This window comes from Phyllobates terribilis, unplaced genomic scaffold (assembly GCF_046119375.1).
Source record: "Phyllobates terribilis strain yellow unplaced genomic scaffold, ASM4611937v1 Scaffold_5__5_contigs__length_657084704, whole genome shotgun sequence".
Lineage (NCBI taxonomy): Eukaryota > Metazoa > Chordata > Amphibia > Anura > Dendrobatidae > Phyllobates > Phyllobates terribilis.
The window spans coordinates 147,541,179-147,560,605 of record NW_027362765.1 but is presented as its reverse complement, the minus strand read 5'-3'; the positions used below and the strand labels follow the sequence as shown (position 1 = coordinate 147,560,605).

The 19,427-nt window shown below is 46.3% G+C and overlaps 1 protein-coding gene across 3 annotated transcripts in view; it reads left to right on the top strand.

Annotated features, from left to right (window-relative positions):
- MARCHF10 (membrane associated ring-CH-type finger 10) overlaps positions 1–19,427 on the top strand; it is a 72,799-nt gene that overhangs the window by 34,028 nt on the left and 19,344 nt on the right. For 2 of the 3 annotated variants that reach the window (XM_073683145.1, XM_073683146.1), the window contains exons 4-9: positions 5,355–5,505; positions 6,734–6,883; positions 9,735–10,734; positions 12,052–12,218; positions 13,562–13,671; positions 14,291–14,395. In XM_073683145.1, the coding sequence (XP_073539246.1) occupies positions 5,355–5,505; positions 6,734–6,883; positions 9,735–10,734; positions 12,052–12,218; positions 13,562–13,671; positions 14,291–14,395 (1,683 nt within the window). Of the gene's footprint in view, positions 1–5,354; positions 5,506–6,733; positions 6,884–9,734; positions 10,735–12,051; positions 12,219–13,561; positions 13,672–14,290; positions 14,396–18,025; positions 18,135–19,427 lie in introns of all 3 variants that reach the window. The other variant, XR_012322008.1, reaches the window with a different exon arrangement.

Below are 19,427 nucleotides of genomic sequence, written 5' to 3'. Positions count from 1 at the left end.
GGAATCTCTTTTTTGGTTAGTGCAAAAGTTGAACAACCAGCACCATGCATACTACTCATACCTCTTGATGGAGTCTTGGAGTTCGAGTTAGCTACATGGCTTCCTTAACTGACAGGTGCAACACCCCCAGGAATAGAGTCCTCAATAGTGCAGCAAAATGGAGATGAAAAGGGTGGCATTTTGTCTGAGGTAAAATTCTTCTTTATTTATACAACAATAAAATCATGGATGCGGGGGAGCGGCTCACCATTCGAACATACGGACGAAGGCCGTTTCGCGTGCTACACATGAATGAAAACTGGACCCGTGGAAGAGTGTGTAGCACGCGAAACGGCCGTCGTCTGTATGTCCGAATGGTGACCCGCTGCCAGACAGAGTGCCACCCTTTTCATCTCCATTTTGCTCCACTATTGAGGAACTCTTTTTGCTGAGCTATAGTAGATTCACATTTTCTTTGGGTGTGTTAGTTCCGTTATCTTAGTTTCTGTCGCTTTTGGTTAACAGGTGTTTTTTTTTTACTCTGTTTGCTTGTCTGTCTAATCACCTTTCGGGTGCAGCTTTAAATACTTTAATGTGAAGAAACGGCAACGGGGCGCCCCACAGAATCTCGCTGTTGCCACTGCTTGTGATGGCTCCACATCCCGCCACCCGCCTGACGTCACAGTTACGTCAGACGGAGCACGTGGTACCAACCTGCCCTCTGCACCTACGTGACGTTCTGCACCCACCTGAGGGATGCGTAAGGTCAGGTTGGTACGTTATGCACAAACACACACTGTCCACATGGGTACAGGAAGGCACCAGGTAGTGAGAAAAGGAGGCCCACTCAGTCACTGATGTGGCACCACTCGCCCACAACCCTGACAGGCGGAGAGGCTCCATTCACTAGCTCCAGTGAAGCAGAGCCTATTTGGCCTGGGAGAGCTGCCACCAGTTTCTATTTGATATAACTGACTTATATCGGGCTAGAAACCAGCCCGGTAGCGTGTTCATTGGATCGAACAACAGAAGTAAGGTTCGTGGATCGAGATAAAAGAACAGCCGAAGGTGAAGTTATATATTTAAACGCCGTAAGGGCACACTAAACAATATACTATACACATAAGGGTTATTCATACACAGTGGTCAGAGTTACAAATGCAAAAGTATGGTACAACAAGTATAAGCAGAACTTAAGAGTCAATTACCAGTGTAGATGGAAAGGCCTGGCTTGTGGGGGAGGGCTGCCACATGGGAGGCTGTGGGCCCTGGCTTGGTGGATGGACTTTTCCCACACGTCATGATGTCACGCCCTCCCAGGAAAAAGACAGTAGGCTCTAGCTGCAGAGACCTCAAACTCTCTGGCTCACTCCCCCTACTGCCCCCCCTGGTCGAGCCCAAGTCTCCACCCCTGTTCTTTCCCAGCTAAGAGCTCCCAAAACTAAAATGGGGCATACATCCTTACTGGATGGTCCTAGGGAGCTGGTCCTGGTGTCATCGGACGCAGCCTGGACCCTGCTACGCGTGGATGCCAACCATCGGGGACCTAGGGACACCTGCAAAGGCATCTCCTTTTCCTTACACGCTGGACTATGTTTAAAACTAGGGTTACATTCCCCATCCCCTCAGGTTTCCAACAATCTATTTTATGTATAACTGAGATGAATCGTTTTCCCATAGCTCGCTGTTAAATTATAGTATCTTACACAAAGAACCTGTCTCATGGCTTGGAAGCCACAGGGGGCCTCAGCAGCCCCATGGCTGCTGCCAGGTATTTGTCACTCACAGCCTGTCAGCCCCCTTCTTTGATAGCTGCAGGGTTGAATTACACAGTGCATAGATCTCTCTAAAACCTGCCAAACAGGTCACAGTGATTGACAAGGGTTTGTCTTGAATATTCTTCACACCTTCTCCTACTGGGGTTTCCTGATGGTGATAGACTTTGATAGATTCATTCAGTTAGCTGAAGTTTGTGTTGATTGCAGTTGTTTTGTGTGTGATTCCTTTATTCTTTGGGTAACTGCTATTCTAGTGATCCTAGGAGCTGCTAAGGACATTCCGGGTAAGCCGCCATTGCATTATCTTAGGGTGCCAACCTTCACAGTCAGGCGGGAATAGACCAGGGTCAGAGAAGGGCTATTTCCTAGTCTGAACAGGAGCCTGTCAGGTTCAGGTATTTGTTTTCCTGGTTTGTACATTACCTGTGTGAATGTGCTTTGGCAGTCATAACAAGGGGCTAACGGATCGAGAAATTGAAGTAACTAACTGTGAAGTTTGGTGGAGGAATATGATATGGGATTGCTTCACATCCAAAGGTGTTGGATACTTGACCAGAATCGTGTTATGATAGAGTAGCAACTCACTCGGGAAAATAGGTAACAAAAACGGCAACTGATCCTGCCGGTCCCTGCACAGACTAGAGGTCCTGACCTGCAGTCCCTAATGGTTCCTGCGTAAGGAGAGAGAGTCCTAACCACAGACCAGAAGATTGCAGCTCGGATCTATGCTGCCTGAAAGGCCGTCGAGTGCTTCACGTTCCTCGTAAAGAATCAGAGGGCAGTGCAGAGTATAAATTACCTACAAAAGGGACAGTGTAATGAAAAAAGGAAAGATCCCAGAGTGAGTAATGTAAACCAACAAAATAAAGTATAAATTATGTAGCACCCTGAGGATTCGGCTGCTACAGGGGTATTGCACCTCAACCCAGAGGTGTGATATTCCACTCCCGGGTAAGGATGGAGTGTGGAGCTGAGCTCAGTTAGCTGCATGCACTACACACATCCCATTTCCGGAGGGCAGACCAATGGTACTCCCACTAGAGAAATGTGCAGGTACGACAGCGTCTGTCCCTGGCTGGAGTGGGAGGGGGGTGGAACATCCCAGTAGTGTAGGGGCAGATAGGGGGAGCAGTCTGGGTAAAGCTAGGAGCTCATTGGGTGCTGGTCACCTGAGCTCACACATAGAGGGAGTATATAAGGTGGGAACCATCTTAGAACAGGGTCTTTTGTAGAGGTTTGGTCCGACAAGCAGAGCCAAGAGTGAGAGAGGAGTTTGAAAGACCCAGAGGGGGAGAAAGAAGGAACTCTGAGAGCCCAAATACAACCACAGGGTGAAGAGTTGGCAACAGGGTACCGGATCCCAAACTGGTGGGGGCTACAGCATACCTCAGCCAGAGACCGGAGGCCGTGGGCAGCATCTGCCACGGCCACCCACCAAATCCACCCGGAAGGCAGACCACGCATAGGGTCAGGGAACCCAGAGGCAAGGGTTTACCCACCAAGAGGCCCGAGGGAGCCGGACTTAGGTGGATCCCTGGTGGGGAAGGCCAGAGACGAGGACAGGACAGAAAGGGAGCTCAGAACCACGCTCCAGAACTACTTGGGGGTTGGCCGAGTCCAGGACCTGGTGGACGCAGCGCGGCTCGGGTGGTCACTCAAGGCCGGAGTGACCGGTACAAGAACAGCAGTAAGTAAAGAACCCTGAACTGCACAACCCGACTCTGACTCTCATTACCATCTTCCCTGCACTTCCACAACCACCATCCTCTGCACCTGACCCCCTGAGGCTATACCCCTCCCGTTGGGGGTTATACTACCTGGGCTGCACAAACACCATCAGCCTCAGCGGACCCTGCTGCAGCGGCGGCCGTAGTGACCGCAATTCAACGGGTGGCGTAGTCGACATAAAGAACTTTAGTAACATCAGTAAGGACTGCCACACACTGAGCTTGACACCCTGGGCACGGACCGGGTCACAGCCACTCGGAGACTACAACCCCCATCTGATCCGGCTCCGGGTATCCCCAACAACACTGGCCCAGGGGGCGCGTCAATTACGTACTGTTAGATTTTATGCCCCCTACTTCCTAAAAAGAAAGAAGGTAGGTGCACAATAAAGAACAGAAACACCAAGGAGACAAACCCTAGCTAGAAATTCACTGACTGGATTTAAGCTACAGCAAAATGGCTGAACATCCTCAAGAAACTATCACCAGCAGGAAATTCCAGCGGGGCAAAGAATATAAAGCCGCACCTGAAAAGTGATAGGGCAGACAAATGAAAACACCTGTGTTATGCTAAACAGACTGCAGCTAGAATAACAGAACCTAAATACCCGAAGAAAAGGTGTGTCTGTTGTGGCTCGGCGGACAGAGAAGCCGGCCACAAAACACAGGCTCAAGTGTTCAAACCCAGGAGCATGACAGATCGATGGTGGTTTTAATGCTGAGCTATATGTGAGTATTCTACAAGACGAGTTCCTTCGTACACTCGAGTACTATGGGTTTGAAAAGGATGACCTAGGGTTGCAGCAGAACAATAGCCCGAAGCATATGTCAAGCTTGGAGAAGAAATGGTCAAATGACAATGAAGTAGAGGTGCTGGATTGGCCCCTATAGTCCACAGACCTCAACCTCAATTGAACACTTGTGGATAGAGTTGAAGAAAAGCTGTATACATACCCGAGTGATTTGACCAGTATGCACCAAATTTGGAAACGTGTAGAAGAGACCTGGGATCAGATTTAGGTCGAGACATGTTTGAATCTGATTCACAATGTTACTTACTCTATGAGCAAGGCATTGCAGTAGCTTAGATATCCATGGTTACGACAACTAACTGTCACTATACGAGTGGTCGTAACTATGGATAGCTTAGCTACTGCAATGCCCTGCACATGGAGTAAGTGACATAGCGAATCAGAAGAACTATACTACATTTCTAATTGGAGGTATTTGTTAATATTATTATTATTACACCCACTACATATTGGGATAGGATCTTGGAGATGGCTGTATCCCTTTCAGTAAAGGTCAAATACAGTTTTATAAGGTCAAATATAGTACTATTCCTCATGTACTCACAAGACAGTTTATTCTAAAATGTTACTTTAAAGTATGGTTACTCTTTAAAAAGGGAAACTTTTACAAAAGATCATACAGTCATTCTTAGATGGCTTTTCAAAGTAAGAACACCAGCCTCATAAGGTCTAAGAGATCTGTTTAATAAATCAGTTTTTATTGTGAAATTTGGTGACAGATCTGCTTTAAAGGGTAACCAAAAGTGTAAACTTTATTGACAGATCCAGGTCCTGAGCCGCCCAACAATCACTTCAACCAAAGGGCAGAAGCACCCAGCTTATCCTTGTGCGTGAGCAGAGCTGAGTACAGTAACATTTCTATTGAGTCCATACACTGCTCTGTTTGCAGTTGAAGATCAGGTGGACACTTCTGCCAATTGGATTGGACCCTCACCAATTCACCATATTAAAAAATATTTCCATGTTTACTTATCCTTTAAGAAGTGACAACTGAAATTTATAATAATAATAATAATAATCTTTTTATTTATATAACTTTTTCTTGTCCTTCTGAAAAGAAACCATCAATGTCGGGGCTAGAGGAGAGACAAAACAGAGAAACACAGTATAAAAGCACCGTTTCAAAGCTACCTGCAATAAAAAAGGACAAAGACATCTTAAGTAAGAAGACTGCATACAACCCACAACAAACACAAAAAATAATCACAGGTAAATTGCTATGTGGATCAGTGGTAAATCTGAAAGTCAGAAAGGGATATTTTAAGTTTGTGTTATCTTCTGCTTATTTTTAAATGCAAAAAAAAATCCAATAGTCTCCTAATAATGTAACAATACTTGTGATAAGAGCACTTGTAGCATATGATGGTCAAATTATGAAAATTAATTAATTGGTTTCTGGGTTGCGTGATTCTCTTGTGTTACCCCATCTTCAATCAACCTACTGTAAATTTGGCAGAATAATAATAAGTAGGGGACAGATGAACGACAAGTACAGGGTCAGACTACACTTGAGTTTGTTGGTAGTTTGACACTAAAAACATGGGTCTGAGAAAAGATGAATTAAAATGCAGGAGTATTGGGAAAGAGCATTAGAAACACTCATTTCCCAATAATCATCTAGTGTAAACAGGCTGTCGATAATGTGACAAATGAGGAATATACTTGTTCGTCAGGTGAAATGATTTTTTGAAGCTGACTTAAAAATGATTGTTCTTGTGAGCACTTTGTTCTGTCATAAGTAGGACATGTGCTACCAAGATCAATGGCAGCCTATACAGACAGAGCAAACTATTACAGGTCGCTCAGTGCACATCTGAAGAGCAGACTGCCTGTCTAAGCATTCTATTAAACCATACCGCCTATCGGCAAACATGTTGTTGATCGGTGGTCACGTAACACTGTAGATTGCCTGGTTTAAACCCATTCTATGGGCACCGCAGTACCTCAGGGAATTAAAGATGAAATTAATGGGCTAGCCATGTAATATACAGACGAGCCCGGTCCTCCAGAGCAAGAATACAGGTTCTCACTAATAGGTGATTGTCAACGAAAAATGGAGAATTTCCTCTATTAACTTCAGATGCCATAATAGTAAATTTGAGCATTGAAAAACCAGACAACACTAATTGCATGACTGCGAGCTGCAATGCTGGAGGACTTCTACTAAGTTACCAGCATGTTAACAAGGTCAAGCACTGACAGTAAGTGAGGTATATCATATAAATTTTGGATTCCATGGTGATAAATGGTCATTAAAATGAATTTTATGTGTTAAATTAGCCTCGGGCAAGTGACATACTAGTGTTAAAGTGAAAGAACATGCATTACTGTTTCTAATTTGCTGGAGGTGCAATGTGATAGCCCCAGGGATCTCTCAATATAGTGACATGTTAACATTGTTATCATTGAAATTTTTGTACAATTTTTAAATTGCTAGTGTCACAACCCCGGATCACAGTGGAAAAAAAAAGATTACACGTTCTGCAGCTTTCTGCCAAGTCCAGAATTTCATGTGCTACTCGAGACACCACGAGGTGTAAAAATGCACTTAAATTGCAGTCAAAAGCTAAAGAGCCAAAAAGACCAGGTAAAGGTTTTACTGTTAATATGTTGAATTTATCACCACCATTTACTGTATGTTCACGTCCATGTCTTTTATATGTTCTTCTTTCAATGACGCATGCCAGCTGAATTTGGCGCATCATATTCCAGTGTGTAGAACGGCACTCTTGATAAATTGGGGGCATAGACTAAAATGATAAAAAGCAGACAGAGGATTATTTCAGGATAATGTTCATTAGCAGACACTTCCCCAAGTATGAGTCCATATTGCTTTCATCTATTAAAATAAATCTGTCGCTATTTCTATGTGCATGTAGCACTTTTAAAGACTATTCTTAAAGAGGACTTATCAGCAAAAATCAAACTTTTATTAAAAAAATAAATAAAACACGTGAGAAGACTCCGATAAGAGCAGAGAGCAGCGTGATACACATAAACACTGAAGCACTATGGAGCGGCAATGAAAATTTTTAAGACTGCGTGCCCACTATGCCGTTTTCAAGCGTTTTTGCCGCGGAATTTCCTCAGCGAAAACGCTTAAAAAACGCTTGGTAATACGTGTCCCATGGTCCCCAATCATAATCCGCATGTGCAGTGCTGTGCGTAAACGCCGCCATTGACTTGCATTGAATCCCTTAATATCCATGAGTACATGTACACATGCGGATATTAAGTGATTCAATGTGCGGATGGTACCCGGGTCTGGAGAAGAGGAGACTCTCCTCCAGACCCGGGTACCATAGTACCTGTAGTTAAAAAGAATTAAAATAAAAAAAAACATTATACTTACCTTCCGATGGCCCCCGGTCTTTTTTATTTTTTACCATTTTTATTCTTTTTTTAACTATTAACTTGGTCACACTTTATAAATCCATGCTGGTTGCATGGATTTATATAGCGTGACCAAGTTGTCAAGAACTTTTCCAAGTGATGCTAAAATCGCTTGGAAAAGCGCTTGATAACCCGCATGCAGAAATGCATGTGAAGAACGCTTGATAAACGCTTCTACCTGGCAGGAAAAATGCATGTAAAATCCGCATGAGTTTTTCCTGCCAGGGAGAAGCAGAAAAAATATGCAGCATTTCTACTTCATGGGCACTTAGCCTAATAAAGTAAACCTATGTTCCTGACAGCAGTGCTCACATTATCTTCCATGTCACAGCACTGAACATGGTATCTCTACTGTAAGCAGTGACATAACGTTGCTCAGAACAAATAGATTGCCTCTGTGCTGTGGAGTGACATAGCACCGCTAGGCATGCCAGGCACTGGCTGAAATTTTTGGAAAGTCAGTATTTTGCATACCATGCATGTGCCCTTCACACTGTATGCAAATGCCTTTACCTAATGATTTTTTTAACTGTAACTTAGGCTGTGTTCACACGATGCGTATTTCATGCGTTTCCGCGGCGTTTTTGCAGTTGCGTAAACGCCGCGGAAACGCATGAAAAACGCATGGTAGAAGGGCAGCAATGTTCCCCAATGGAAATCCGCATGTGCTGTGCCCATGATGCGGATTTTTCCGCAGCGTTAACGCTGCGGTCAAAAATCCGCAGCATGTCAATTAATTTTGCGGAAACGCGGCGATTTCGCCGCCATTGACTTGCATTAGAACGCGCCAATTCCGCAAGACAGCATTTGTACTTGCGTAATTGGTGCGTTCTAATGTGCGGATGGTACCCGGGTGTGGAGGAGAGGAGAGTCTCATCCACACCCAGGTACCATTAAAAAAGCTGTAAAAAGAAGAATAAAATAAAAAATAAATGTATTCTTACCTTCTGTCGGCCCGCGCAGCGCTCCCGCTTGGTTTCCGGCACTTGCAGTGAGTTGTAGGACCTGCGGTGACGTCAGAGTCATGTGACGGGTCACGTGACGCTGACGTCGGCAGGTCTTTCAATTCAAAGTTGCCGGCAGCCGGGAGAACGGAGTGAGCAGGACAGCGCGGGCCATCGGAGGTAAGTATATACACTCTCTCGGTTCACACTGTATAAATCCATGCTGTTTGCATGGATTTATATAGTGTGACCTAGTTGTCAAGCACTTTCCAGGTGATGCTAACATCGCCTGGAAAGCGCTTGTCAATCTGCATGCGGAAACGCATGTGAATCTGCATGTGGATCCGCATGTATTCTGCAGGAAAAACGCATGCACAATCTGCATGCGTTTTTTCTGCCAGGGAGATGCAGAAATGATGCAGAAATTTTCTGCTTCATTTCTGCATCGTGTGCACATACCCTAACACAGAACAGTAAAATTGAACTATGTTTCATTAAAAACATGTTTGCTACAGCTCTCACAGTTCTGCTGTGTTGCAACCCTGTCTGCCTGTGAGTAAGAAACTGAAGCTGAGAGTAACCTGCAGATGTGTCAGGTATAAATCACACACAGCTCTGCAGTGAGATCAGGAGAGCAGGGAGCGACCATTACACATCATACCAGTAATGCCCCCTTTATGTAAAATAAGCTCTGGATGCTTATTATCGGGGAGATCTATGTCCGACCCATAGATCTTAACGACTCATTTATATATAAGAAAAACATGGATTTCTCTGGAATAAGACATCGGATTGCAGATATCAAGGTATCATTGTATTCAGCTTCTTATCACCTGCATGCCATTATAGATGACTTTAGGAGGTTTGATCCTGCTGACCGACTCTCTTTAAGTATATGAATTCTGGATGTAACACCCAGACACTGCTGCAGTACTACTGAACTGAACTGACAGCATATGATCCATATGTTCAGTAGACTGTCGGGGCTCAGAGAATATGGATGGTTAAATATGGGTATAATACACTGAATCAGGACTTCTTGCAAAGGATAATATATTTTGTTCTGACTAGGTCAATAATTTACCATGTAATTTTTTTTAGCTAAGCATCAGAAACAAACACTTAATGAAAAGGAGTTCACAAATGCAACAAAACAGACATATATAGAGCAAGATATAGTCCCTACATATGACGTGGACCACCATGATTCAGCTCTTCCTACAATATTAAATTCACATGAATCCGCAGAAGAACCTCAGATCACTAGAGGACCATCAAGCTCTAGCTGGTCACATTTAGAGGAATCTGACAATGTATTTACTGAGCAATCACAAAGAAACATGAATGAAGATGATGAGGCTTTTGATGAAGATAACTTGTCGTATGTGTCAGATATCATATCACCTATAAGAGTCCAATCGTCTAATACTTCACTGACTGAACTCATCGCAGGAGGTTCAGATTGTACGGACTCGCCTGAAGAGGACAACATCGACACTGACAATGATGAATATGCAAGTGCTTACAGAGAAGACAAAGAACCAAACATAGAGATTTCTCATTCTATGATACATGGCTTGGACATTAGCCCAGGAAATAATTCTTATTTTGGGCAACCAAATCTAGAACCATTGCAAACATCAAGAAGCTTGCAAGAAATCAGTCTCCCAACAGGGACAGAGGTAGCAGATCAGTCTCCAAACTCTTCTCGAAATCTGAGGGATACAGTTGAGGTTCCGAGGAACAATACATCTATAACATTGCCTCAAATATATGACATTATTCCAAATACCAATGTACAAACCCAGGAAAACCATTCACTTCCACGAACAACACTAAGAGATCCTGATGAAAGAGAGATGGATACATTTAGCAGGGAACACTCTGCTGTCCCCAGTGCTCCTGCCCCTCGGAGACTCAGCATTTCTTCTACAGCTCCCAACATTACACTTTTACGTGAGAACTTGGATCTGGTCTTTAGCACCCTCTCAATGCAGAGACAATCTAGAAGAAGTCTGGAGAATATTGAACCTACATCACAAAATAAAAAAGCTGAAAAGCCAAGATCCGACCCGGAGAAGCTGAAGAAGCTAAAGGAGAGGTGAGTAAAATGTCCATTAGCCAAACACAATCTATTACTCCTTGGTACAGATCACGGACTTCCCATTGAGCAATTGTGAGCTCAGCTGTCAAGGGCAAGTGGATAGTATCCATCTCTATCTTTAAGGGTCGTAAAGGAGCTATCCAGCACCATTCACATCCACATTGGAAGCAAGGTAACATTATGGCCCCATACACTTGCCAAGAAGGGTGCACAATTGGCAGGTCTCATGCACATGATCTATACCAGTGTTTCCCAAACTCCAGTCCTCATTGCCCCCCACAGGTCATGTTTTCAGGATTTCAATAGTATTGCACAGGTGAGAGAATTCCTAATGTCTTGATGATACTTCCACCACCTGTGCAATATTAAGGAAATCTTGATAACATGACCTTTTGGGGGCCATGAAAACTGGAGTTTCGGAAACAATGTTCTATTCATATACACAGGACAGGAGCATGATATGTGCCGGGTCTTGGCAAGTGTGTGGGTTCGTAATGTCATCAATACTGCTCATCTCTGAACCAGAACCCCTTTAAAGGACCCATAAACGTTATATTAAAGTTGTCCAAACCGGTCAATTTCTGTGACATTGTCTAAGTAACCAGCTGTCAACTGACAAGTAATGTAGGTAAAGAGAAAAATTGGGCTTCTTGAACTTAATCACCTAAAACAGGAGATAAGCCACCACCAGAGGTGTCCGGTAGTGCCTTTATCCTCTCTCCCCATTGTAAATACATGAACGCTTTAATGAACTAAATGCATACTTGTATATAGTGAGTTCAGGAGCAATAGCTGCTGGCATAGCGAACGTTTGTTCATCTGCTACCTAAAGTTGCATTAACATTGCACGATTATTGAGAAAGAGCATTCTCAAGGAATGCTTGTTTCCAGATCATCTGACAGAGTAAACTGTCTGCCAATCACTTCACAAAAGTTTTGCATGAAATGATTTTTAAACTCTCGGCAGCACATAGTTTTGTGTAAATAGAACATGTGCTGCCAAAAACAATGGCAACCCCAGCACACAGAACAATTTATTGCTTATCGTTCTGTGAGGATGGAAATGCGTCCTTCATGTCTAAACGACTCCCAGATATGTTGCTGATCTGTGGTCATTTAATGACGAGGGTTGGCTGGTTTAAACCCAGAATCTTGACACCAAATAATGCAGCAGTCCAACATAGAAAAAAAAAGAGTTATAATTCGTTTAAGCTGATTTTTTAATTATCTGTTGCTGAGAAACATCTTTTGTTCACTAGGATACAATACAGAACACCATGTTCATGATGACAAATAACATGTCTCGTTTCACAGTTTACTACAGGAAGACTCAGAAGAAGAAGGAGATCTATGCAGGATCTGTCTCATGGGAGGTGAAACCACAGAAAACCATCTCATAGCACCTTGTCAATGCTCCGGGAGTTTAAAGTATGTTCACACTGAATGCATGAAGAAATGGCTGCTGGCTAAAATTAAATCAGGTGAGAGAAACACCGTTACGATATATCCCCAGATAAATAATTTGTTAAAGACACATGCAAAGAAAAAAAAACAACTGTATTATGGTTCTATAGAAGCTCAGAAGTGATATAATACTGCACCTATGCAAGTCTAGGATACTGTATCCTTGTATGTTTCTGACTTCATTTGTGCTTTTTTTTTCTGCTGAATCATATGAATTCCACCTCTTACATTACATATACTGCCCATGGGTACAGATGTGTTTCACGGGTATAATGTGTGCATAGCCTTAAAGTGTGCATGTTATCTCGAGTAACTTTTCAGAATAAGCTCTCCCATCTGTGTACATGAGGAATAACACTTTCTCCTCTTCTATCTACGTTGCACACAGACAGAATCGGCAGCATGGATGACATTACACAGCAGTACTGAGCTGTGTGACTGTAAATCCAGCACTGAAATGAAATACATTGAGCAGCAGTTTTCAGCAAATCTCCTTATGGCTGCTTGGTCTTTCAAAGTGCTGAGTGCTCCTCATTCCTTCACCTCCCCTCACAATAAAGTATAATAGGAGGTATAACCTGACATCTCATGGTGCTGGCAGTTCCTCTTGCTTTGACTAAGATGGATTTGAGCTAGGTTTTTTTTTGTGGAGTGGTTGAGAAGATGCATAGAGGCGAAGAAGTGGCTCATGAGTGGAGAAAGAAGAAAATGTCACTGACAAGATATATTACAAAATTTCTTATATTCACTTGTAGTATTGATTTATTTGAAGTTTGTGGAAACTACAGAGATTGGAGACTTCGATCAAATATACCCCACTAAGAGTTTAAAACTTTATTAGATATACTGGTCCAATGTAACATAAGAAATTGCTTGGCACAATCAGGATGCTGTAAAGAGGACAACCTTGTTTAAACTCAAATCTGTCAACGGGCCCTGTGGTGCTGTACTTGACATAGACAGTAGCAACATTAAATCCAAATAAATTAGTATAGAGATGAAGTGTTACTAACCATCCGTCAATAATGATCCATTTATTAAACATCCAAAAAAAAGACAAGCAGCACAGGAGCTTGTGGAATGCGTGCATAAGACGGACATTTCTCGCATCTAATTGCTTCTAAGGGACTGGATATGGTATGACGCCATCACACTACCTTTCAGCAATCCCTAATTGTAGACGTCATGGTAACCAACGAACAATTAAAATCAGGATGAAAAAAAAATCATCCAATTCACAATTTATTCATACATTTCCATAAGGAATTAAAGAGCATTGGAAGATTTTAGAGTAGTTGATGGGTGACGAGATCCTCTATTAAGGGGGATAAAAAGCCTGACAAATACATTTCTTTTCCAGGTGCCGAGCTGAACATAGTAAGTACGTGCGAGATGTGCAAACACAAGGTGGAGTGTGAAATTGAAGGATTCAGCTTGAGCGAGCATTACAGAAAACACCAGGAGACTCAGGTGACACTGACAGGCGATATAAGCCAAGGGCATTGGGGGTAAATAGGGGTCCAGGGTCCTCAAGTAGCGACTGCTAACTATTTAAAGGAAAAAAATCTGTATCCATAAGATGTGCTTAGAGCAGAAGCAGCAAGTGTAAGCACATATCACAATCAAAATAATGTACCTGAGTACAATTAGCTTTACTTGCTGACCCTGAGGCTGTGTAGTCTGTTTTTTCTTTTCTTTTTTACTAAACATATACAGACCTAATAGGTTGGAATACGAGCTCTGAATTTGCTTATATATGTCTTCAGGCTTGGACTGGCCCACAGGAGAACAGGAGGATCCTCCGGTGGGCCACCACCCTCTTATATGAGCAGGACTTTGCACAATATACTTGAATCACTATGTACAGACAAAGGCAGCATCTTATTCATGTAACAATCTACCCAGATCATTGTTATATAAATTTGTGATTAAGGATAATGTCAGATTTGCATGTAGCTGAAAAGTGGTGCCCTGGAGTTGGTTACTGGTGGACTCTTGGGGCCCCAATCCGACACTGTATGTCTTATATGTATATTTGAATCAATAGACTATTAGTACAGTAATACAACTATTTCTTCGTGCCAAACAGGCCACACTAAATCCCAGTCTGTACCTGGTGCTACTTCTTCACCTCTATCAGCAGAGATATGAGGAACTACTACAGCTGTCACACTCTCGAGACCGGATATCTGAGGTGAGTACATTTTTATCTATTTATTTGTGAAAGAGTAAAAAAAATAGTAATTTGACAGTAATGATAAATATCTGCAGAGTTTTGTGAAATCTGTAACCGCTTTATGTTGTATGGATGGAAATTCATCTAGAGCAGTGGTGGGCAATTAATTTTCCAGAGGGGCCACATGAGAGACTGTGACTGTTGTGGAGAGACAAACCAATAGGCTGAAATTAACTCTGCTCAACATTAATATTAACATATTAATTATAATTACTTTATATTAATATTAATTGTATCACTTAATATTGAGCAGAATCAAGTATGCAGATGTGGCGCCCCTGAGGGTTCAGTCGCCACAGAGGTACTGCACCTCACCCAGAGGTGTGGTGTCTCCTCTCAGGTAAGGAGGGAGTGCTGCCCGGAACCCCCAACACCCGTATTCAACACTATACTGCTCCAGGCCGGCTGGAAGGGCAACATGCGTGCGCAGTGCTGAGCCCTGTCCCTGGCTGGAGTGGGGGGAACCCAAAGGTAGGGGGAACCAGTAGTGGGTGTGGGTGGAGGAAGCAGTTTAGGGGAGCACCATAGAAGTAGGTATAAAAAGGAAGCCATTTTGGGGTGGCAAGGTAGATGAGTGAGAGGAGTGAGAGAGGACAGTCAGTCCGGGAGCAGAGTCTCCTTAGGAGCTCTGCCCCACAAGTTGGGGCCTAGTGCTAGAGGCCCAGGAGGGGAGCAGAGGAGTAGGCTCTGTTCTGTTAGAAGGGATCCCAGGGGGTACGGCGAGTGCAGGACGGCACCCGTACGCCCCGAATCTGTCAGAAGACAGAGGGATTGAAGGCCGCAAGAAGGGGACCGGCCCCTGGACCAGTCGTGTTACTCCAAGTCTTGGCTGGAAAAACCGGAGGCTTCTGGCTTACATAGTCCAGTTGCCAAAGCCTCATTCTAATCTCCGTGAGGGTCAAGCAGGTCCGGGAACTCCAGTTAGACAGGAGGGACTTCAGAGCACCCGAGCGGTACTGAGAGTGGGGAAGCGCAGGGCAGGAGGGAGAAGACCCAGCGTGAAGACGGTCTAGAGAGGAACACAAGAAAGCGGGGTTCCTTCAGGTGCGCCTAAACTACCTGAGGAAGAGCTGAACCCCCAGTCTGGTGAACGCAGCGCGACATGGGAGGCTGTAAGCTGGACAGTACAACCTGAGTAACTTAACAACTGTGAGTAAAGACTCGGATGACTGCACCACACTGCCTCCGTCCATTATTTGAGCTGCGCCATCTTCCCTCCGCACTACAACACCCAGCGCAACCAATACTATCTACACTGCCCTGGAGCTAGCTCTTCCTGTGGAGAGCCACACCATCCCTGCTGCAGTAACATCAGCTTCAGAGGACTGCTCCGCAGCGGCGGCTCCCTTTGGCCGCATTCCACAGGTGGCGTCACGAACACTTTACAAATCCCCTATAAATAATTCCCCTTTTTGTTGACCGCCCTGGGCCATGGACCGGGCCAGCCACCGTGATATCCCCCACCAGCATCCATAGGCCCGGCTGCCGAGTACCCCACGGCTCTGGGGGCGCGTCATCTTCTGGCGTCACGAACGGGATACGCGACCAGCCCGTTATCAGCGGGTATTGTGTGCCTAAGGAACTGTTTTTCTACACTGAATGTGGCGCCTGCCCCAGAAGAACGGGCGCCATTATGTGCGTAATCAAGGACAACAATATGGAACCTCCCATCGTGGGCCGGGTCCCAGAATGGCGCCAAAAGCACACCCTGCCCCTTGCAACAGTGACTGTCTGCGTAGATGTGTCAGTCAAGGCAGGGAGGGCGTCACAAGGAGTGACCGACAGCAGACTGCCATGGGACCGCCCCCGAAAGGGGAGGGGAGGAAGAGAGAGGGAATGGAGACAGGGTGTGGTCTTAACAAGTCTAGACAGACCGCACCTGGCAGCCAGCATGGATGGAAGCAAGGATCCAGCCTCCGCCTCTGGCCTGCGGCAACAAGCGATCCCCCTCACCCTAGAGGGGGAATCCAGTAAATTGTCCCCGGAGGATGCGGAATTCCTCCAGAGTGAGATTCTGGAGCTGAGCCAGCAAGTAGAATGGGCCCAGCAAGCAGTGGTCACCAAGTGGAGGAGCGAGCTGCTAGAGAAATTGGCAGCACGGCGGAGAACAGCACCGGATGCCAGCAGCGGCACCCTAGCCCCGGCAGAGCCCGCTGAATACCAGGAGGCAGTGTGCAGCACAGGAGCAGGTAGGAAGAAATCCCCTGTCCCGGGCGCTGCAAGCGCCGACCTGCTCCTGGGCCTCCTACACCAGCACTCCCCGTACCCCGCCATGCCCTCCCTGGAGCAGCTGCTCAGCCTGGAACCTCCAGCCCCGGGCGCTGATCCTGAGGACCTTCTACTTGGTGCCCTCCCGGAACCTCCACTCCCGGGCGCTGAAGCCAGGAACCTCCTGCTCGGTTCCCTTCCGGAGCCTCCACCTCCGGCACCCGAGTGGGTGTACAGTGCACTGGCCTTCGATTGGTCCGCCCGGTTCGAGAACCATCAGCCGTGCCCGCTACTCCCAACACCAGCGCCCCCGGTTGCCTGCCCCAGCGGAGAAGAATTTAGTTGGGACAACCGGGGGGGGGACGGGGACCTGATGGGGTTCCAGCAGTAGACCCAGGCCGAAGCCCTGCAGAGTAAGGAGTTCTGCAGGCGGGAGCTCCAGCAGCTGGAAAAGGAGCGGCGCGCTCGGTGGGCGCGTTGTGAACGACTGGAGACCCGCAACAAGGCCGCAAAGGCTCAAGCCCGTCAGACGGAGTCTGCCCACCCCAGCCCCCTTGAAGAAGGACTCGTGGTGAAGTTTGACCTGAAGGCTGAGTGGGGCATCATTCAGGATCCCGACTTCGCAAGGGACATTTTCGTGAACCGGCGGGATGTTGAGCCCGAGCTGGAACAGGGCCATCCCGACTGGAATCTGTACCCCGGTGACCGTGTCACTTACATTCGGCACCACGGGGAATGCGGGTGGTACATCCTCCAAGTGTACCGTGTGATCGAGGACACCCCCCGCAGGACATAGCTGATGACCCGGCTGGGTCCAGCAAAAACCAGAAATACCCCAGGCGGGGACCCCACTACTAGTATAGTAGGCGGGACTAAACTGTAAATAGTCACCCGTAAGGGTATAGGAGGTTAAAATAATGTTTTTCTTATAATGTTTGCATAATTACCTGTCAGGGTGCACAGACTTCAGGCTGGGGACTGTGAACAGCCAGAAACTGATTTTGTATATAGTTCTGCACTTCTTAAAGTGCTTCCTATTGGTTTTATAAGTGTAACCAAATGACCTCAGAAGAAAAACCCGTTTGGCGTGGCAGAAGACGTGGTCCAGCACCAGGATCACTTATGCCCTGCAGCCACGCCCAGGGCCTACGTTGAGGGTTTGCGGAAGGGCCCCTCATGCTGCTACCTTTGCACTCTTTTACCAGTAAAAAGGACACCCTGTTACAGAATGTTATAAAAAGTGTTTATAGTGTAATAATAACCTGTAACGTTTAAAGAGAAGTGCCTCCCATAAAGTTAAGAAATGTTTTATTATCTTATATGCGAATGCATTCTTAAAAATTTTGCATGTATAATTTATCGTTTCTTACTCTGTTCCAGCCCCTCGGACGTGCTGTGTTTTACCAGGGGGGAGTGGGGCGCCCCTGAGGGTTCGGTCGCCACAGAGGTACTGCACCTCACCCAGAGGTGTGTTGTCTCCTTCTCTCAGGTAAGAAGGGAGTGCTGCCCGGATCCCCCAACACCCGCATTCAACACTACACTGCCCCAGGCCGGCTGGAAGGGCAACATGCGTGCGCAGTGCTGAGCCCTGTCCCTGGCTGGAGTGGGGGGAACGCAAAGGTAGGGGAAACCAGTAGTGGGTGTGGGTGGAGGAAGCAGTTTAGGGGAGCACCATAGAAGTAGGTATAAAAAGGAAAGCTATTTTGGGGTGGCAAGGTAGATGAGTCAGAGGAGTGAGAGAGGACAGTCAGTCCGGGAGCAGAGTCTCCTTAGGAGCTCAGCCCCACAAGTTGGGGCCTAGTGGTAGAGGCCCAGGAAGGGAGCAGAGGAGTAGGCTTCGTTCTGTTAGAAGGGATCCCAGGGGGTATGGCGAGTGCAGGACGGCACCCGTACGCCCCAAATCTGTCAGAAGACAGAGAGATCGCAGGCCGCAAGAAGGGGCCCGGCCCCTGGACCAGTCGTGTTACTCCAAGTCTCGGCTGGAAAAACCGGAGGCTTCTGGCTTACATAGTCCAGTTGCCAAAGCCTCATTCTAATCTCTGTGAGAGTCAAGCAGGTCCGGGAACTCCAGTTAGACAGGAGGGACTTCAGAGCACCCGAGTGGGACTGAGAGTGGGGAAACGCAGGGCAGGAGGGAGAAGATCCAGCGTGAAGACGGTCTAGAGAGGAACACAAGAAAGCGGGGTTCCGTCAGGTGCGCCTAAACAACCTGAGGAAGAGCTGAACCCCCAGTCTGGTGAACGCAGCACGACGTGGGAGGCTGTAAGCTGGACAGTGCAACCTGAGGAACTTAACAACTGTGAGTAAAGACTCGGATGACTGCACCGCACTGCCTCCGTCCATTATTTGAGCTGCGCCATCTTCCCCCCGCACTACAACGCCCAGCGCAACCAACACTATCTACACTGCCCTGGAGCTAGCTCTTCCTGTGGAGAGCCACACCATCCCTGCTGCAGTAACATCAGCTTCAGAGGACTGCTCCGCGGCGGCGGCTCCCTTTGGCCCCATTCCACAGGTGGCGTCACGAACACTTTACAAATCCCCTATAAAAAATTCCCCTTTTTGTTGACCGCCCTGGGCCATGGACCGGGCCAGCCACCGTGATATCTCTCACCGGCATCCATAGGCCCGGCTGCCGAGTACCCCACGGCTCTGGGGGCGCGTCACAGATATCCCCCTATATACCATTTGAGCACACACACACAGCCCCTTATATACCATAAGAGGCTCCACACAGCCTCCCCATGTCCAGCAGGAGACCCCCATAGCCTCCCCATGTCCA